Here is a 21,018-nt window from a genome sequence, read left to right on the forward strand (position 1 = left end):
CCTTTCTCTGGGTATATATATTTTTTTCCTTTTGCAACAGAAGGGGCTATAAGAGAGAAAGAAGTGTTCAGAGGTATTTATATATTTTTCCTTTTGCAGTGTAAGGGGCTATAAGAAAGAAGTGTTAGAGGTATTTCATTGGAGTGAACTTTAGAATCAACTCAAGAAGAACTCCCAACCCCCTCTCCAAGTCCATTGAGATTCTGATTAGCAGTGCATTGAATTTGCAGATGAATCGAGAGAATAGAGACATTATCCATTTATTCATGTCATTTACTGTTCTTCCATTAAATTTCAGAATTTTCTTTATATAGCTCTTACATTTCTTAAAGTTTAAGTCTTTTTAAATTTCTTATACTTTTTTTTACTAACTTACAATTATATCTTGGATAAATTTGTTTGTTACTATCAATGGTATCTTTATTCCGTTATATAACAGCTGGAGGTTACTTATTTTTAAGAACTCATATTTATCAATCTTTTCTTTTAAGTCTTCTGGATTTTGTCAGAGTTAGAAAGGCCTTTCCCACTCAAAATTTATAGAATAGTTCTCCATTTTTCTTCTCGTATTATATGCTTTCATTTTTACATTAAAATCTTTAATCTGTGGGCACACTGTGTGAAGGCTGGATTCAATTTTCTCTTTTTTCCAGCTGGATCTTCAATTGTCCCAATACCATTTATTAAAATGGCCATTTTTTCTAGTAATTTGAGGTGTCACTTTTATTGTATATGAAATTCCCATAAAAATGTGCATCTGTTTATAAACTTTGTTATGTTCACTGGGTCTCTCTTTTTATTCACATGACTTCTACACATTAGCCTGATAGGACCTGTCTCTCTCTGGGCTCTGCCTGGTCTTTATTTTTCCTGGTATTCTCCTTTATTTTTCCATGTAAATTTTAGAATCAGCTTTTCTAAATTAAAAAAAAAGTTAGTATTTGTGTTGGGATCATGTTAAATTTATAAATTAATGTAGGGAGAATGCCCATCATTCTGATGTTGAGACCCCTACCTAGATCCCAACACATCTATCCATCTGTCAGGCCTTCCTCTGGGGCCTCAGTGGTGCTTTGACACTTTCTTCATGTGTACACTGTCTGTTAAGTTTATTCTTAGGTATTTTATCTCCTTTGTTAGTATTGTAAATGAAGTCTTTCCTTCCATTATATCTTTTAACTGGTTTTACTCCTATATATGAAAGTTATTAATTCTATATTTTAGTTTTTAAACTTAGTGACTTTTCTTATTATTATTATAGTATTTTTTTACTTGTATCTCTTGAGATTTCTGGGTATATAATCATGCCATCTGTATTATTTTGTTGTACTTTTCTAACTTTTCTGAGGCAGATGCTTAATTCAGTTGGTCTCATTTTTTTCTTTTTTACTGATTTATTATTTATGACTATTATTTTTTTGGTGTGAACCATGTCAGCAATGCCCTGTAGCTTCTCATAAGCAGCATTTTCATCATTGTTGTTTCCTAGGTGTCCTATAACCTAGGTTTTTATTTCCTCTTTGACCCAAGAGGTGCTGAAAAGTATATTCTCTTATTTTCTGGGTCTGGAGTTCAATATATATCAATGATATCAATTTTGTTAAATATATTATGGATCTTCCATGGCCTCCTCTTTTTGTCTACTTGATCTCTCGTGGACTGAGGGAAACAGAAATTAAAGTCTTTTATTAGTAATGTGTTTCTACCTATGTCTCTCTGTATCTCCTGTAATTTCTACTTGCCTAAAACTTTGGGGCCTTTCTTTGTTATTCAGGGTATGGCCCCTGGTTTCATTTTATTGATATATGCTGACTATACCTTTGCCTATATGTTTATTTTCAACAGTTTAAATAGGATTTTAAGTAAGTCTCTTGTATATGATGAAAAGATGGATTTTGTTTTGTTATCCAATCTCAATTTAAAAAAATAAGTGCGATAAGTCCATTTATTTTTATTGATTGGATCTAAATGTTTGATATTGTTTCTGTCATAATTTGTATTATGTTTTCTGGGGAGTTGGGTTTTTTAAACACCAACGTTCTGCATTCTGTTTGCTATGCATTTGTGCCCATGTTTTCTATGGATTTGTGTACTTCTGATATAGGGAGTTTTGTATTTCTGTTCTAATGGTTACTCATAGAATTACCCTTTCATGATACCTTTGGTCTCTCTTTTAAACACTATGCATTAGTTTCCCACCCAATACTAACATCAGTAAGTGTCCTACTGCTCTCTCCACCCCCTTCCTCTCCCACCTAATTTTAGGCCATGACATTACCTTTGTATTTACCTTTAAATTTTTATATGTGCTTAATATTTCTCCTTGATTTGTTGAAATAGTACTCTTTGACTCATAGCTATAAGCTGACCAGGAACTTGCTCTATCACCCATATTTTCCCCTCCCCTCATCTTTGTTTTTGTTATTTTACCATTTCTATACTATCAGGTCATATACTTTTAACATTTTGATTTGTCATCCTAATCCCCATTTCTAGTTTAGTCAAGGAAGGAAGAAGGGAGGGAGGGAGGGAGGGGGGAAGAAAGAGAGAGCACTTCATATCCCTGCCTTAGAGGCCATCACATTTGGACACACCACTCATGAGATGTAAGTGCTCATGACTTACCATCTTTCCACCAACATACCATCACCTGCTGAGTCAGCCTATATTCACCTACAATAGGATTTCAGTCAGTCCTTCATTGCTTCCACTATCCCTAAGGCTAGGACTTCAGTCTCCACTTCTCAAATTCTCCTTCAGCAATCTTCTCTTGGTTGTTTCTTACACATGAATTTTTTGTCTGACCCCAGGCAGGCAGTCATTTGTCACTTTTACTACCATTTTCAGCCAAAAGCCTCTGTTCAGGGCTAAGATGAGGACACGCGCTCATCTCATCATCACATCTCTTTGGACAATCTGAGTTCTTGCATTTCTGCCACTTAACTTTTGTCTCTTAATCAAAGGAAATCTACAATACCTTCACTTAATTTTGTAATGTTTTTCTGAATTTTCTCCATATGCTTCAGTTTCTTCATTGGCTTTTGGGATAATAAAAGTCCCTATCTCATAAGTAATTTAGTAGATGTAAAGATCTTAGAATAATATCTAACATGTCACAAGCACTTAACAAGTGTTAGCTCCAATTATTATTATTATTACAGTATTCCTTGGGATACAAATGAAAATACGTCACAAATTTCCTTATTTGAATTAGTTTGGGGCATAAGAAAATGAAATCTGAAATGAACCCTCATCAAAGGCTTGGTTAATTATCAGAGGCTTAGTAATTGCAAGGCTCTTGATTACGTTTTTTCTTTTAGTAGGCTCTGAAGAGTTATATTTAAATGGATTTTTTTAAAAGACTGTATGTGCAATGTAACTTTCTGGTGACATCTGTTTTTTGTTTTTTTTTTAATTCAGTTTTACTGAGATATATTCACGTGCCATATAATCATCCATACAGTCAGCTGTTCACAGCACCATCATATAGTTGTACATTCATCACCCAATCTATTTTGAACATTTTCCTTATACCAGAAAGAGTAAAAATAAGAATAAAAAATAAAAGTAAAAAAGAACACCCGAATCATCCTCCCCCATCCCAGCCTATTTTCAATTTAGTTTTTGTCCCCATTTTTCTACTTACCCATCCATACACTGGATAAAGGGAGTGTGAGCCACAAGGTTCTCACAATCACACTGTCACCCCTTGTAAGCTCCATAGTTATACAATCATCTTCAAGAGTTAAGGCTACTGGGTTGGAGTTTGATTGATAGTTTCAGGTATTTACTTCCAGCCATTCCAATACATTCATACCTAAAAAGGAGTATCTATACAGTGCATAAGAACGCTCTCAACTCCATTTGAAATCTCTCAGCCACTGAAACTTTATTTTGTTTCATTTTGCATCCTCCTTTTGGTCAAGAAAATGTTCTCAATCCCATGATGCCAGGTCCAGATTCATCCCCAGGAGTCATATCCTGTGTTGCCGGGGAGATTTACATCCCTGGGAGTCAGGTCCCATATGGGGGGAAAGCAACAAGTTCAACTGTTGAGTTGGCTTAGCTAGAGAGAGAGGGCCACACCTGAACAACAAAGAGGCACTCAGGGGGAGACTCTTAGGCACAATTATAAGCAGGTTTAGCTACTCCTTTGCAGTAGAAAGCTTCATAAGGGCAAGCCACAAGATAGAGGGCTTGGCACACCTAAATGTCAGTCCTCAGTGTTTGTGAGAACATCAGCAACAACTCAGGTGAAGAAGTCCAGTACTTCCACATTTTCACCCAGCTCCTCAGGGGGGCCCTGCATATATATTTTTATTCTCTGCCCAAATTACTTTGAGATGTGTTGCTATTTCACACTAAAGTATACAAACCTACCAGATCTTACTTACTATTCAAAGTTCCATGTAATTATGGTGTTTGAACAAACTGACTGTACAAGTTAAATTGTTTGGAAAATATAAATCCTGCACCAAATAAACATCTCTTCCCTTGGTCTCACATGGACGTTGAAGTTTTAAAACACAGTCAGTATCACCCTTTACCATTTGGCCCAATTTGCCCTAGTCCTAACCAGATCTACTTCATTCATATCTCTAATTGAAGTCTGGACTCTTTTTCAGCTTTCTAAACAGTTGCTGTATGCACTAATACTGACATTCATATCTGCCGAGCTCTAGCTCTGAGTTTCAGGTGTCACACAGCTCCCCAAATTTCCAGAGACTGACCAGGTCATACACAAAGGGATCAGCATCTCGGAATCTGTAGATAGCCATTACAATTCAGGAACAGATGTGACTGTTGTTAGAGCTTACAATCTAGGGACCATTACAATAAGCATTCCCCTGATAGGCTGTGCTCCAAGATTCAATTCTGAGTTTACACATTGTAGTTAGTCCATATTGATTAGGAATTATAGTGTTTGCCTTTGTTTCTGGCGTACTTCACTCAAAATGCTGTCGACAGGATCCATTCACCTCATTGGGTGTCTCACAGCTTCACTCCGTCTCACAGTTGCTCAGGATTCTATTGTATGCATACACCACAGTTCACCATTCTGTTCCTCTGTCTGTGTACCCTTAGGCCACCTCCACCCATTGCAAATCATGAATACGGCCTCCACAAACATCAGTGTGCAAATGCAACACCTGTTTTTGATGTTTCTATTTTCTCAGGGAGAAAGGGAGGCAGGCCTAGAATCCCCGTACTTCAGAGACTCAGAGTTCCATGGAAGAGTGTCCATTCAAGAGGTAAAGAAGGAAAGACAAGTATACTTTCAATAATTGAACAGCTAAATTCTCATCTTTATTTTTAGAAATAAATCTATTTGTTGAATTGCTTTGTGTAGCTATATGAACTGCTGAGAAATATATTAGTTTCAGTCAATTTCCAAAGCGTGTCAGGGAGAGAAGGGTAACAATACCACAAACACGTTAACTTGGGGTTAGATCTGCAACCAGACTCCAGTGCCCAGGGGCTAGTGCGGTGCTGCATCAGCTGATCAGATAACTTTCCAGGCAGGAAATAGTTGTGGGCATATAAGGGGTATAACAGTCATTTAGCTGTCCCTTCTCTTTCCCACCACCCTGTTGCTTCACCTCTTCTGCCTCAGTTCACTCATCTGCAAAGTGAAATAAAGTGACTGAGACGGCCCTCCTAGGCACAACCCAGCTCTCATTCTGTGTATCTCCCCTTGAAGTCAGGAAGGACCGTGGGCAGTCCCTCCCCTGCACAGTAAAAAGAAACCCACAGGGTGAACTTTAATGGATTCCCCAGCTTCGCTGGCTGGAAGGGTAGGAACTGCAGGTCATCGTCCTGAAATTCATTTTAAGACCTTTTATATCTGTTTCTAGGAATCAGATCCTCAGTCCTCCCATGTAGAGGTTATGAGGTGCAAAGCCTCTCCCCTGTGTAGATTATTCTGGCTCTTCCCTGAGCTTCCCTTTCCAGCAGGAGAAAGCTGCTGTGAAGGGAAAATGGAGCAAGCAGAGAAGGCAGACACTATCTCCTGCTGACTGGCCCATTGTGGTCCTGCTCTCCACTCAGCCAGTACCTGCTCAAATTCACAATTTTGTCAAATGATGGACACAATTACATTCTAAGACTCTCTCTGGTCACATAACTGGAAAGAGGTGATTTGGCTAGAAATCTCCTGTTAGTACAGCGGAAGCAGTATGTCCTACCGTCTCTCAGTAGTTGATGGTGGCCAACTTGCTTGGGAATTAAGACATTGGATGGTCCTTCTGCAAGCTTCCTTTTTGTTTGTCCTCAATAGGTTTTTGAAGGTGAGTCTAACTCCCCCATTAGCCTCAGAAGGATTTAAACAGAGAGAGATAGAGCAAGAGAATGTATGTTTACCAGTAATGCTTATGGCTGAGCAGACTCAGGTGATGGCCAGGGCTGGGGTTCCATCTGGCCCTCTATGGAAAAGGAGATCAGACAGAGCAAGATGTCTGGGTGTCCTCAGGGGGGCAGGTCTTGATCCTTGCAGGAGGGAAGGGAGAAAGAGTGAGAGTCAGAGCTGGCCAGCTTCCCTTACTCACTTCAGCATCACGAGTGGCAGGAGAGGAGCGTCCCACCAAGAGCCACACCTGTGTGAAGGACCTTTCACTCCTGGCAGCCATACCCACTACTATCCCTGGCCCAATCATGGTCTTGGAACTGACCAAACTAGAGCAGCTTCTCTCCCAGCGACAGGCAAAGAGTGTCAAGAAAGCTTCATCTCTTTGAGGTCTACATTTTCTTCATTTTCCTTGTTTCTCCCAAGCCTTTAATATCTGTATGATTTTTTATGCAAGTTTAGTAATCTCTCCTCTCAATGTACTTCCACAATCTTGATAAACTCTCCCAAGGTAACATCTTGAGAAGCAGAACCTACTTGATCTTGGGAAGTGATTCCTATAATCATTAATAAATGTCTCATGGAGCCATTTTTATCTTGATGAGGTTAAAAAAACTCTCTTGAGTTATTGTTATGGCAGATTCCCAGAAAGTGAGATAATATCATCAATTCTTAAGTCCTCTTTTCGTTGGATTGAAGGAAAGATCCCTTTCCAGCCTATTCTGGTCATAATCTGCTCAAAAGAAACATCATTCATGACTGAATATCTGCAGGAAATTTCCTCCTTGGGCCTGCACAATCCAAATGGCTTTCCCTGATGCCACCCGTGGGCACAGAAAGATGGGCATAGAACTTTAGAAAGAAAAAACATATGCTTTGTGTCTCTGACTTCAAAAATCAAACACATTGCATGATGGCAGACCTCAACATGCACATGGTCTTGATTCACTCTTTTGGGACACAGCCAATCAGCACATAAATCAGAGAATAAATGCTTCTGCAACATCTTTTAAGTCAATCGTTTTGTGCTATCTCTGACTCTACAACTTTTAGACCCTGGATCTCAGGCCTTATTGGGTTAGTTTTGAAGTCCTTGGTCATTTTCTCCACCATTTTCAGCAAAAAAGTCTTTATTCAAGTTCGTGTTTGTGGCAGCTGTCTGGCCCGTGAAGCCCATTGTGAAGTTTCCATCAAGATATTATATTGCTGCCTTTATCTTTATCTCTTTACCAAAGGAAATCTGCATTTTTAATCTCTGAATATCAGTTTCCTCATTTGTAATATAAGGATAATATTCATCTCTATTTGTATATTTGCTTTAAGGATGAAGTAAATTAATAGTAGCTAAGGTCTAAGGATAGTTCCTGGTACACAGAAGCAGTTAACAGACACTCATTTTCATTATTGTTCTTACCTTATTGCTTGGAAGATACCTAAAACACTATTTCAAGCTTATTTGGAATGGTTTAGGTAATTAACAAATGAAATATGAGATATGGCTTACTTAAGCATCTGATTAATAATGAAGTCTAGACCAGGGGTGTTCCAGTTTGCTAATACTGCCATTCTGCAAAATACCAGAAATGGACTGGTTTTTATAAAGGGTGTTTATTTGGTTACAAAGTTATAGTCTTAAGGCCATAAAAGTGTCCAAGGCATAAACATGAGTACACCTTCACTGAGGAATGGCCAATGGCATCAGGAATACCTCTGTTGTCTGGGAAGGTACATAGGTGGCGTTTTCTTGCCCCCAGGTTGCATTTCAAAATGGTGTTGTCCAAAATGTCAGTGTCAGCTTTCAATGGCCGTCTTCAAAATGTCTCTCTAAGCTGCAGATGGCGTCTGGGCCTGTGTGGCTCTTTTTAAAGTACTCCAGTAAATCGATCAAGACCCACCATGAACCGGTGGGGCCACACCTCCATGGAAATAATCTAATCAAAGGTATTACCCACAGTTGGGTGGGTCACATCTCCATGGACACAACCTAATCCAAAGATTCCAACCTAATCAACACTAATACATCTGCACAAGATTTTATTAAAGAACATGGCATTTTGGGGGATATAATACATCCAAACCAGCACAAGGGGTCAGTTTTCTAACTAAATATAGGCCACAAGTCAAATTCAGTCCACTGAATGCTTTCTGTTAGTAAAAGTTTATATTGGAACACAGCCACATCTATGCATTTACATGTTACTTATGGCTGCCTTCATAGTACAATGGCCGAGTTAAATAGTTGTGACAGAGACTATGGTCCACAAAGCCTAAAAGATTTGCTGTCTGGCCCTTTAAAGAAGATGTCACCAATTCCTAGGCATTTGATATTTTTTAACTACTGGGCAGCATCTTGAAAAGTTCCCTGTGAATGTGGTTTTGGTAAAACACTGCTATTTGCAATGCAATATTATAAACAAGAGAGATTTATGTTATTTTTTTACTTTCTCAGGGAGAAAAAGAGCCAACACTGCTCCTTTGAGAAAAAGCAAAACAAGAGGTAAAAAGAATTAATACACTTTGAATAATTAAACATCTAAAATTCAAACCCTATATTCTGTGTTCTGAGTAATGAACTAATAAATCAATTTCCTTACGCCTGACAGTCTGGTACCAAATGTTAGGATATTCATCAGCAGCAGACAATTTTGACAACATGGCAGGATGGCGATAACACCCACCCCACTGATTTGCTAGTAGGCCTGAGAGAAATCAGCTCTCAGTTGAACTCACAGTGCCACTCTCACTGCACTGACAACTTTTGAGGACAGAAATATAAAGAAAAATGTATAAAGTGTGTGACCCACATGATAATTAGTTCACCCTTCTCATGCCCAAATAGAGAGCCACAGGCTGCCCACCTGGGGGCCCTGGGTGGTAACACAAGACCTGTGTTCTAATTCTTATACTGCCAGTGACTGTGTGACTTCCACCTATCATTTGACCTTTTTTTCTCAATTTCCTCACCTGTAAAGGGAGAGGGGCAGTGGCTTAGATGGACTGCCCTCTTGGGCCCACCCCAGTTCTAATATTCTGGGTATCTCTGAACCGGACTCTGAAGACTGTAGACAGCCCTTCCTTGCCCATCCCAGAGAGCAGCCACAGCCACGAGTTTTTAGTGGGTCCCCTTGCGTTGGCTGGAAGGCCAAGAGCAGATGCTTCTGCTGCATCAGTTCAAATTAAGACCTTTGATGTCCACTTTGGTGAAATCTGATCCTCAGTTTCCTCCACTCAAATGGTATGTAAAGACCCTCTCCCTGAGCAATTTGGGGTTTCTTCTAGAGCCCCCTGAACTTCCCTTGTAGCCACAGAGAAAGTTCACCTGAAGGAGAAGTGAAGCAGAGCAGAGAGCAGGGAAGGCAGAAAGATGATGCCCCTGAGAGGTGCCCCATGCCATCTGCTCTCTGTTTTCCCAGTCAGTGTCTCAAATTGGGAGACAAAACTCAAGTTTAAGGTGTTTTTCTCCATCTGCATTCTACAAAGTAATAATAAGATGAGAAATGTCCCTTCAAAACATCAGGAGGACATTATGCTAAGTGAAATAAGCCAGATACAAATAAACAAATACTGTATGATTCCACTTATATAAAATATCTAAAATAAGCAAATTCAAAAGGACAGAAAATAGGTTGGAGGGTACCAGGGGCCAGGGAGGAGCAATGAGGGGTCATTGTTTAATAGGCATGGAATTTCTCTTTGGGGCAAAAAAGTTTTGGTAATGAATGGTGGTGATGGTACGGCAGCACAACATTGTAAATGTAAATACCACTGAATTATACATTTTTAAATGGTTAAAATGGCAAATTTTATGTTATATATATGTTACCACAATAAACATTTTTTTTAAATCACCATATAATAGATGGTGGTGGTCAACTAGCTTGACAGTTCAGATCCTTCCATGCAAGGCTTTTGTGTAGGATTTTAGAGGGTGGGAGTGAATAACAACATTGTTGCATACATCTAATCTGCCATAAAATAAATACCTTGAAATTTAACTATTTCATGGGATAAATTCCTCCAATACATTTTAAATTACAAAAGAAAGATCTCAAAAGGTTGGGGAAGCGGGGAGGAAGACAGTGCACAGTTGTAAAGGAAAGTGCAATGAAAAAAAAAAATGCTCCCTTTCAGGTCAAAGAATTCCCAGAGATAAAAATATGAATTTTCATTCTCCTGAACTTCCTGTGACCTGTGGTGAAGTGAAGGGGATATTATATAAGGAGATATTTAAACAAGGTGAGTTTCATGATTTTTTCCAACCGGAAAATACCCATGTGAATAACATGTTTTCAGGGAGTTGGCACCCAGGTTATGCTGGAGAAAAGATGGCATTTCCATAGTTTAAAAATTCACGAAATGCACATGAAAAGATGCTCGTTATCTTTAATCATTAGCGGAATGCAAATCAAAACCATCATGATGTACCACTTCATACCCACTACAGTGTACATAAGAAAAAACAAAACAAAACAGGAAATAACAAGTGTTGGTGAAGATGTGGAAAAATTGGAACCCTCATACATGGCTGATGGTAATGTAAATGGTTTTGTTGCTGTGGAAAACAGTTTGCTATTTCCTCAAAAAGTTAATGTACACATTTGTATTGCAACAAACGTATGAACTAATGTAAGATGTTAATAATAGGGTGGTATATGGGAACACTTCATGCATGATTTTTCTATAAACCTACAATTTCTCTAATAAAAAAATAATAATAAATAAAATAATAAAAAAATTTGAGTCAATTTACACGTTTGAGAAATTGAACCACAACAACATCCTTCATAGCCCCATCCCCTGTAATACCAATCCAGCCTTGTGTTAAGTGGGAATAGTACAGGATTTAAAATCAGAAAACCTGGATTCAAGTTTCAGTTATACCAAAAGTAAGTATATGTTTCATCTACGGCAAGGTTCGCAGTCTTTCTGATCCTGAACTTCCTTCTCCACAAAATGGGAATAATAATGAAATTTGCCTCATCATATTTTTGAAGCCAAATGAGATAATAGATGTAAACCACTTTGTCAATTATTATCATTAAAGCACAGTAGAAATGTTCACCTGTTATGATTGCTCTCTCTTCCCAAAATTTACTTCTTTGGACACCAACAAGTATAAATATTTGCTCTATGAGTACATTGTTTCCTACTAGCTAACATTTCCATAATTACTTTCAACATAAAATATCCATGAGTTCAAAATATGAGAAATAAAAAGCGGTTACCATTCACTAGGTAAAAAATGTTGAATAAGAGGATCCAGATATGTGATCCACTGAAACTCAGCCTGGCTCTACCCTGGGTCTCAGAGAAGGGGAAGGAAAGGATCCTGCTCATCCTTTAGAACCATTCTTTTTTCTCTTCTAAAAATTGTAAGATACTTTAAATAGATAAATTTGGGTGGTAATTATTCTCCTCATTGCATGAAGGTCAAAGAAGTGTGCACATGCAGCAGGGAATCCCTTTCTTCCCTCACCTTTCAGGCTAGGTTTGGGGCCCCTGAAGTCTGAGTGAGAAATTCAGACTTTCCTAATATTGATCCTGAGCCTGAAATGGGTGGCTCCAGAGCCAACGGCAGAGACCCAGATTAAGAATTTTCACAGTCTGGGTCCCTCTCAGGAGTCAAAGGGAGCTCAGCCTGTCTTGGTTTTTACAGGAGTCTCGGAGAAGAGTATACAAAGTGAGGATGGAGAGTGGTACACTCCCAGGGAATTTGAAATCAAAGGAGGCCATGAAAGATCAAAGAACTGGAAGCTGAGTTTGCACTGTCGTGGATGGCCCCTGAGGGTCCTGATAGAGGTATTCTAACTCAAGGATTTACCTGTCATGATTCATCAACACCAAACGTTAGCAGAATTGCTTAATGTCCAGCAAATGGCCATGACCCCCCTTGCCCAGGGCGCAATGCATATATTGACTAACGTTCCACCCAAGCATCATCTTGGCTGGTTATATTATGGCTTAATCCTCTAGATGCACTCAACTCTCATCTTTTTGAAGGTAGGACAGTTAGTTGTGGTCTTGGCTCTGCCACTAATCAACTCCATAACTTGGTCAGAAGAAAGTAATTTAAATTTGGGGGGAGAGGTCATAAACTTTGGGAACCAACTTTAAAAGTAACAGTATAATTATGTATCTGAAAATAATACATCAGTATGGTTGTTTCCTGGAGTACAAAGTGTTTCAACATTATTTCTTTGGATAAGCCACTTCAAATTCATTCTTGGAAGAGATTATAACACAACTCCTTTGGTCTCATATAAACTCCTTGGTGTGGACAAAGCAGGGACCATGGTCACTGTTTCAGGCAATCTCATGTTTTCTGAGTTCAAATATGGTGCTTTCTTCCATGTACCCCAAAAGGCCTTACCTCATTGCACTCTAACAATAAAGGAAAAGCTCTTTGCTCAGCAAACACTCATTGGGCTACTTCCAGAGACACGAAGGAGCACAAGGTGTAGGCCCAGCCCCTAAATGCCTCTCTTACCTGAGAGGAAGGCTACACACTCACAACTGCAGGACCACACAGCGCATCCATCAGGAAGAGAGGCAGGGTTGGGAACAGATGCAGTAGCTTCTGGCTCTGTGATTGAGGACAGTTTCAGGGCATAGTTTGCACTGAGCTGGGTCTTAAAGTAAGAACAGTTCTGACAGGCAAAAATGTAGGAACAGGGCATTCTATGTAGAAAGGGCGGAATGAAAGTCCACCCTGCAGCTTGTCAAGAAGTTGTGGGTCATAATCTTTGATGCACAGGCTGGGCTGATTGCAGAGGTCTGGAGGCCAGAGGAAGGAGTCACTGGGCATTGCTGAAGGTTTGAGTTAGGGAATGACATAGTTCAAACAGTGCTTGAGAAGGATTTAATGGTCACACACAAAATCGGAGGGTGGAGTGCTCCAAAAGTAAGATCTGAAATGACCTTCCCCAGCCTTTCTGCCCAGTAGACCTACACACAACCTGAAGGCCCAGCTCAAACATCACGTGCTCTCTGAGGCCCTTAAAACTCACACATCTCTGGCTCCTAAAGCACTCTATGGGGGCACAGTTTACACCCTCTCGTCCTTACCTATCTCATGTCTACTTTTCTCACTTGTCATCCCAAGGGCCTGGACACCTTTGTGTGCCCAAGGTCATGGACAATGCCTGACAGCAGTCTGTCTCCCACTAGGATGTGCCGATGTGGTAGCCCTACTATGGAGGCTGTAAGGACACAGCTGGAGACACAGCAGGGAATGGACAGGAAGTGAAGAGTTAGATGAGTTTGTGAAGGAAAATTGGGCAAGGCTTTGTAAGGAGAGGAAGAGAAGTGTACAGCTTTTAAAGGTGATGTTAAAGCTGATTCTAGATAAAGAGAGTAGCATGTTACAGATTTGGAGAGAAAGGTAATTTTCCATAAAGACATCTTGAACTTGAATTAACAGTACAACATGTAGGTAGAAATATCTGGAAGGCAGTTGGAAATGCCAAACTCACAAAATAGAAACAAGAATCCATCACATCATTAATCCCTTTTATCTTTCAGGAAGGATATCTACCATACCTACCAGGACCAACGAAAAAGGTGATTTTTACATGTTCTTCTGTCAATGTCTCATCTACCATACTGTTGATTTTCCATACCTGTAGGTTTATTTTATTTCTAAATTGACCGATTATGATAAATCTCCTTTTTGTGATATGGTGCTTTTTACAGTCACTGCTTGGGAACATTATATGCTGTATAGGACCAGGATATCTTTGAGCATTAAATCATTTGAGATAGAGGTGGGAAAAATCCTTAAAAATAGATAATGAGACAGAACTAACATTTTAGGAAAAGGTCTGGAGGCCATACTGCTTTACAGATAAACATTAAAAAATTGTTCTGGAGTTGGAAAAGCAAGCATGATTTTGAAATGTTCCAAACAATCCGCATAACAACCATTGCCTTTGCAACCGCAACTTGAACACTAATTGTTTTCATTGACTTTTCTGGGTTCTATATTTAGTGAAATAAGAATGGAACAGAAGTTTCTCCAGAAGCATCCCATGGTCATCCAGATGACCTGATATAGAGGAGGAATCCCCTTGGAATGAAAATGTAGTCTTATGTGATCTGATGAAACAAGCAGTAAAAAGTACATTCTCTCCCTTTCTTTTATCTTTCCTTTCCTTCTTGACACACACACACACACGTACTTCTTCAAAGGGACTTTTTTCCTTTATGGAGATGATAATTTTAGGAATAGCATGATCAGGAGGCTGATACACCCAATGGACAAGCTACTTTCCTTTCGGGAGATTCCTTTTGGCCCCACAAGAAGGACAATGAAGACTTCACTTCTATTCATGGAGGTGAATTCTCCCTCTGTCCAAGTAGTATGTAGAGGTGATGAACTAGTTTTTTCCATGCCATGTAGATGCAGGGAAGGTGATGAGGTAGTTGACATCTTCCTTGGCCTTTCCAAGACTGGGTGTGAGAGAGAATCTGGCAAAGGAGAGAGACAGAAGGACTTTCATTCTTCCAACCTCTAACATATGTGACCACACCAGGAAGTCACGGTTTCTGGGCCTCCTGCTCCAGTGGCTGTAAGCCTAGGATGCAGTGATTAGGCTCTTCATCCACTGAGTTCTCTGGAGAAAGAGACATTATTTGATCAGTTCATTATGACCAAATACCTCTACCCTGCTTCAAAGAGTCAAGGGTTCCTCAGTTTGCGTTAATCAGGGGAGCTGGCCATCTCCCACCCCTTCACCTCAGGCACCCTCTCTCAATTCCCTCTGGCTTCTGATGCTGCAGTGTCATACTCAGCATCACATGGCAGGTGGTGCCATTGGCTGCTTCCCTATGGATGACAAGTTTCCAGTAAGCCCTCTAATGAGAGATGGTAGGATATAAAAATCCAATGTGATCATTTAGTGGCTGCTAAGAAACCTCATGTCTTGAGTGACAGCTGTATTCACTTGTTCATTTATCTGTGCGCTTGTTCATTTGTTCAACAAACAACAGAGCAGTCACTAAGTGTCAGATGATGTGCCAGACCAATGGAAATGCAAAGGAGGCCAAACAATGTCCCTGACCTCAAAGAGCTATTTCAACTTCATTGTCTAATTGGGGGTTGGTGGGGGGCATCTAGGCTACATCAGAGAGGTGGGCAGAGACACAGCTGCCTTTCACGCTTTTGTTCCCTGGATCACTCTGATTGGCTTATCTTGACATCTCTGCTGGAGATAAAAGCTGAGGCACTCATTATTCCAGACAGAATGGAGGCCGAGTCATTTCATGACATCTAAGGGCAATGTAAACCTGACAGCTTGGGAATCAGGAGAGGATGGAGAGGTACTTTCCCTCAGGAAGCTGGGGTACTGGGGACCAGGGAAGCATTTTATCGTCAGGGCAGTGTGACGGTGCCCCAGGAGAGCTGCAGAAGGCATGGCATTCTCTGGGACACTTACATGGCCTCCAGGACCCTGGGCCCTGGAGTCCCGGGGGTGCTGGGAATGATGAGTCCCAGCCTGGTCCTCCCATTGCAGCCCCTCCGGGTGGAGGACACATCTTGGTCCTGAGGGGCCCCCAATCTAGGAGAACCAGTGGAGTTTCTCCAGTTTGGTCTATGAAAACCAGGGCCAGTCTCCCTTTATGGCTTCACAATGGTCCACCTTGGGTCTGAGAGCCAGGGAATGGAGCTTGCATTGGACCATTGGGCACTTTTTATTCTGCTAATAGAGAAAGAGGACCATAAAACAGTTATGAGATAAAGGGTAGACTATGGTTTGAATTTCTTGCATAACGAAGCCTGCTGAAATGTGTGGTTGATACAAAAAATCATATTCAATATTGACATGCAATCTTTCTCTCTTTCAACAGAGAAAACTGAACTCTCTCAACAATGACTTTATTGATCCATATGTAAGTACTAATTCCCACCTATAATTCCAGAATAATCCAGGACTTTTCCCTGGGTACATTATGTGTGACAGTACTGCTTTTCCCTGAAGCATGCTCACTCTCAGTTGGAGCATGTTACCATGAGTGATGAGCAAAGAATATCAGGGGCATTACCTAAAGATGGTTAGGTGATAGATGGTTCTGGGTTGGGTGTTTCAGTTTGAAAGTATCTTTTCCATTTGCTTTGATGGAAATCTTCCCATTTCCTCATTTCCCCTCCACAATGAGTGTGGGAGTCAAAGCTCTAGATCACTGTGATCTCTAGAGATGGAGCTTGAAGTGATAAAGGGCAAGACCAATCTGCTGATTAGAGGAAAGGAGCAAATTTGAGAGGATAACAGCAATTTAAAGAAAGCAGGCCACAAAGGAAAGGAAAATCCCAAACATCCATTCTGAGGTGCAGGCAGAGCTCAAGATGGTTTTAAACATCAGCCAGAAGGAAGAGGCCAGGCCAAGCTGGCGAGTTCAAGTTGGGGTTCCTTAATGAGTCCTGCAGAGGAGTGTATGCAGGGCAGGTGGGTCATTTATGGAGCCCTTGTAGGCAGTCTTGAGGAAGTCCTCAGGGTGCTGAGCTGGTTAGGACTGAAACCATCACCACTTAGTGCATAACAGGGCATTTTTCCTCAAACTGCTCGGCTGTGTCTCGATGATGTGCAAACCATTCTGATTCCACATGCCCCTAACCATTTTCTGCTTGCCATATGGCTGCCTGCTTTAGAATCTGCCAGAATCATGGGTGAAGGATGACTCCCTTCTCTAAATTAAATCATACTTTGATTCCGTTCATTCGGTGAGAGGGACATTGTAGGCAGGGGCACTGTTCCGGTTTGCTAGTACTGCCATTATGTAAAATACCAGAAATGGCTTGGCTTTTATTAAGGGGATTTATTTGGGTACAAATATACAGCCTGAAGGCCATAAAAGCATCAAAACTAAGGCATCAACAAGAGGATACCTTCACTTTAAAGTGGCTGATGGCATCCAGAACACCTCTGTTAGCTGGGAAGGTGCATGGCTGACATGTGCTGGTCCCTTGCTCCCAGATTGTGTTTTAGCTTCCCTCTCAGCTCCTGTGTGTCCTTGCTTCTTTCTCCCAGGGCATTTCTAAGTGTCTGGGAGTCCTCTCTTGGCTTCTCTGGGGCAAACTCGAGGCTTCATCTCTAAGCTTAGCATCTGCAAACTCAAGCTTCCTTCTGTCCACACCTCCAAGCATCTCTAAGCATCAGCAAGCATCTGGATCATCTCCTAGCATCTCTGTCGGCTCCCAAGCATCTCTTAAAGGACTCCAGTGATCTGGTTAAGCCCCACCCTGAATGGGCGGGGCCACACCTTCATGGAAATATCTAATCAAAATGTTTCACCTACAGTTAGGTGAGTCACATTTCTATGGTAACAACCTAATCCAAATATCCCACAAGATTGGATTAAAACATGGCTTTCAGGGGGACTTAGTATATCCAAACCAGCACAGGCAGCTTACATACAACTCCGGGAGTTGCCTCTCACAAAAGGATACTGTACAGCTGTAATGATAAAGGACACCAACTGAGAGGGGGTCAACAAGGAGTGGACACATCCTTCGATTTTCTAGCAAATGCTTTGCCCAAGAAAGAGCCTGATATTAGCCACCCTGCTCTCATTCCTCTGCTGAGGATGGGATCCTTCCAAAGCCAAACAGTTCTCATCCCTGGGGTTGGTGTAACTTGGTTGATGAAGGGGACACAGAGGTTGTTTCTCACAGCCTGTGGCCGTGCCCTCTAAGAAGATGCAAATACAACTGTTCCAGCAAGGATGTCCTCACTCTTTTTTATAATCCTTCTTGTAGCTGAGCTTGAAGACTGATATTTACTTCCACTTACAACTACCCAGTCCTTGCTCAGAAGAAATCTCCTTAGGGCTCAGGTTCTCAGCCTTAGCTGCAAGTTAGCATCACTTGTGGGACGCACCCTCAGAGATTCTGAATTTATTGGTCTGAAATGTGACTTTAGGTTTGAGATTTTCCAAAGCTCCCCTCATGGGGTTAAGATACAACCAAAGTTGTAAGCCCCTTTAGACCATTGCTTTTCAATCTGCAGTGTCATCATAATCACCTGGAAGGCCTGTTATCTCACAGATGACTGGGGCTCCACCCCAGGGCTTCTAATTCAGTACCTGTTGGGGTGAGGGAGGGGGCCAATAAATTGCGTTTCTAACAAGTTCCAGGTGATGCTGGTGCTGCTGGCCCAAAGGCCACGCTTCAGATCTTAAGTCAGAGGTTTCAGCTAGCGACTTCACATTAGAATCATGTAGGAAACTTAAAAGTAAATACTAATGCTTATGTCCCAACCCAAACTATTTGAATCAAAATCTCTGGTGACAAAACTCGAAGTATCAGAATTTCTTTAAAGCTCCTCTTGTGATTCTACTGTGCAACAGGTTGAGATCCACTGCTAAACAAAGGACAAATTTATTGCTAAAAAGATGAGACATGTCAAGTTTGCAGGATTTCTAGACAATGGAACATCAAGCATGGAATTTGCACATATTATTCATTCTTAGAGCCCACTTGCAGTCTATTTTATAGGATGAGGATTCAGAAACCTTGACACAGCAGCCTAAGAACAATGTCAGAATCTGTTGAGTATAAGTGTGAGTATGATTTGTCTATGAACATAATCTGTTATGACAAAAAGGAAAAACAGTTACAAAGTCCCATGCCAGGGGGAACCTAACCTCAGTCCCCACTTGGGAACATGCCCAAGGATCTCCATACCAGACCACTCCTCAAGTTCTCCTATTGGAAGGGAACACATGGACAAGATATATCTAGCAGTCTAGAATTTTCTCATATAGTTTTTAACTTCACAAAATACTGCTAAGGTATCAAATACAGTGCTACCCAGAGTCTGAGTCTTGCCTCTTATAAATATTTGAGTAGGAGTGTCCAATGGTGATATTTTGCACATCTCTATTGCCAGTTCACACCATGGACTATCAGTGCCTTCTTCATCATTGGAAATAGAGTCATTAGTGCCTTTGAATCTAATCAGGTTAGAGAATCAATTCCAAAAACCATAGAACCAATTCAGAAATCTCATCCTTAAAATTCTGATTCTCAACAACAATTCTGGGCACCAAAATCTGTTAGTAAAGGTTCTCCTTCATTCTAGAAGGAGGAGTGTTATAGGAACTATCTCACGTGACCATGGGGATTGATAAGTACAAATTCCGTAGGGCAGGCAGCAAGTTGAAAACTCAGTGAAGGTGATGGTGAATTCCCAAGAAGAAGCTGGCTGGCTGAAGTAGTGATGGAAACTCCAACTGATTGGATAAGGAGACTCCCTTCATTGCTTAGGGCAATCTCCTTCGTTGATTGTAGAGGTAACCAGCTGTAGATGCAATCAACTGACTAATAACATAAATCCATCTACACAATACCCTCACAGTAACAATTAACCCAGTGGTTGCTTGACCAAACAACTGGACACCATAACCTAGCCAAGTTGCCATGAAATTAACCATCACGGATGATGTCTGATCTTTATTTTAACCCAAATAACAGGTGATTTTTCTTGGGCTAATAAGATAGCATTATTAATTAAGTCCTCTGCATCCTTGCAGCAGCCAAACTTACAAAATCTCTGAAAATGTGATGAAATATTTAAAAATTAGAATTAGCAGGACTGGTGGTGGGTTGGATATCTGGGATGAGGAGGTGGGAATCTGTCTTCACTTCCAGGCTTCTGAAAGGGTGGTAGGGTGGTTGGTGAGATGAGGAGCACTAAAATAGGAGTAGTCTTGGGACATGAAGATAAGCAATGTGGTTTGGGATGGGATGAGTTTAACAAGTGATGAAAGGCACCAAACAAGGGATGATGGAAAGCAGGGTTTGGATGTCTAGGGGCATGAAAGAAGGTCAGAGATACAGGTCTGAGAGTCTGGGGATAATATACATTGTAAGCTTGGTCATGGGAGTAGTTGTGGTCATTCATGGAGAATGGGTGTTGCAATGAGCAGGGAATCTAGGGCAGCACTCCATGGAATTCCAACATTGTAAGTGAGGAAAGTGAAAAGAAAGAGGTAGAGTATTAGGGAAAATCGAAGAGAGTGGAGTGTCATGGAAAAAAACTGAAGGAGTTTCCAGAAGGAAAACGTGGCCTACAAATTAGAATAGTGTTCCCTGTCACCTCCTGCTCATCAGTTCCCCCACTTCTTGACCCCCCCCCACCACCACCACCAGAGTCCCAACCACCCAGACCCAGGGGGGCGAGTCCCCTAGTCTGTAACAGTATTGAAGAGTATTGGACACTTAGATTGTCACATGAGAGTGAGAATTCCTCTTTCTAGCCATGGTATAGATGGGATATTTTCACCTAGGTGTATACCCTGCTTCTCGTTGGTGAAATTTTTCTACACCTCACAGCTTTAACTGCCCCTTTCTGCTCAGGTGGGACCAGGAGAGTTAGCAGGTATCCATTCTCTTGGGTATTTCTCCAGGACAGACACCTGGTGCTCACATATAGGACTTGTGTGTAGGAGTTCACATGGTATTGCTACAAAATTAGCACAGAGAGAGAGAGAGAGAGAGAGAGAAGAGGAGAGAGAAAGGTGGAGGAGGGGGGGGGAGGAAAAAAGACTGTGGTTTCCCCTGCCCTGCTTGACAAATTTTTGGCCTATAAATAGCATTGTTTTTCACATGTGTGAATTGCTCCATAACACTCAGATGCAAATTCTGTCACATTTTTAACTTCTGTAAATGAAACTAAATC

At 40.9% G+C, this 21,018-nt stretch overlaps 1 protein-coding gene across 19 annotated transcripts in view; it reads left to right on the top strand.

Annotated features, from left to right (window-relative positions):
• LOC119544978 (nuclear body protein SP140-like protein) overlaps nt 1-21,018 on the top strand; it is a 108,569-nt gene that overhangs the window by 82,703 nt on the left and 4,848 nt on the right. For 15 of the 19 annotated variants that reach the window (XM_037850617.1, XM_037850624.1, XM_037850614.1 and 12 more), the window contains 6 exons: nt 5,178-5,252; nt 8,793-8,840; nt 10,475-10,579; nt 12,000-12,142; nt 13,865-13,903; nt 16,190-16,231. In XM_037850617.1, the coding sequence (XP_037706545.1) occupies nt 5,178-5,252; nt 8,793-8,840; nt 10,475-10,579; nt 12,000-12,142; nt 13,865-13,903; nt 16,190-16,231 (452 nt within the window). The remainder of the gene's footprint in view (nt 1-5,177; nt 5,253-8,792; nt 8,841-10,474; nt 10,580-11,999; nt 12,143-13,864; nt 13,904-16,189; nt 16,232-21,018) is intronic. The other 4 variants (XM_037850623.1, XM_037850626.1, XM_037850627.1 and 1 more) reach the window with 1 other exon arrangement.

This window comes from Choloepus didactylus, chromosome 9 (genome assembly GCF_015220235.1).
Source record: "Choloepus didactylus isolate mChoDid1 chromosome 9, mChoDid1.pri, whole genome shotgun sequence".
NCBI lineage: Eukaryota > Metazoa > Chordata > Mammalia > Pilosa > Megalonychidae > Choloepus > Choloepus didactylus.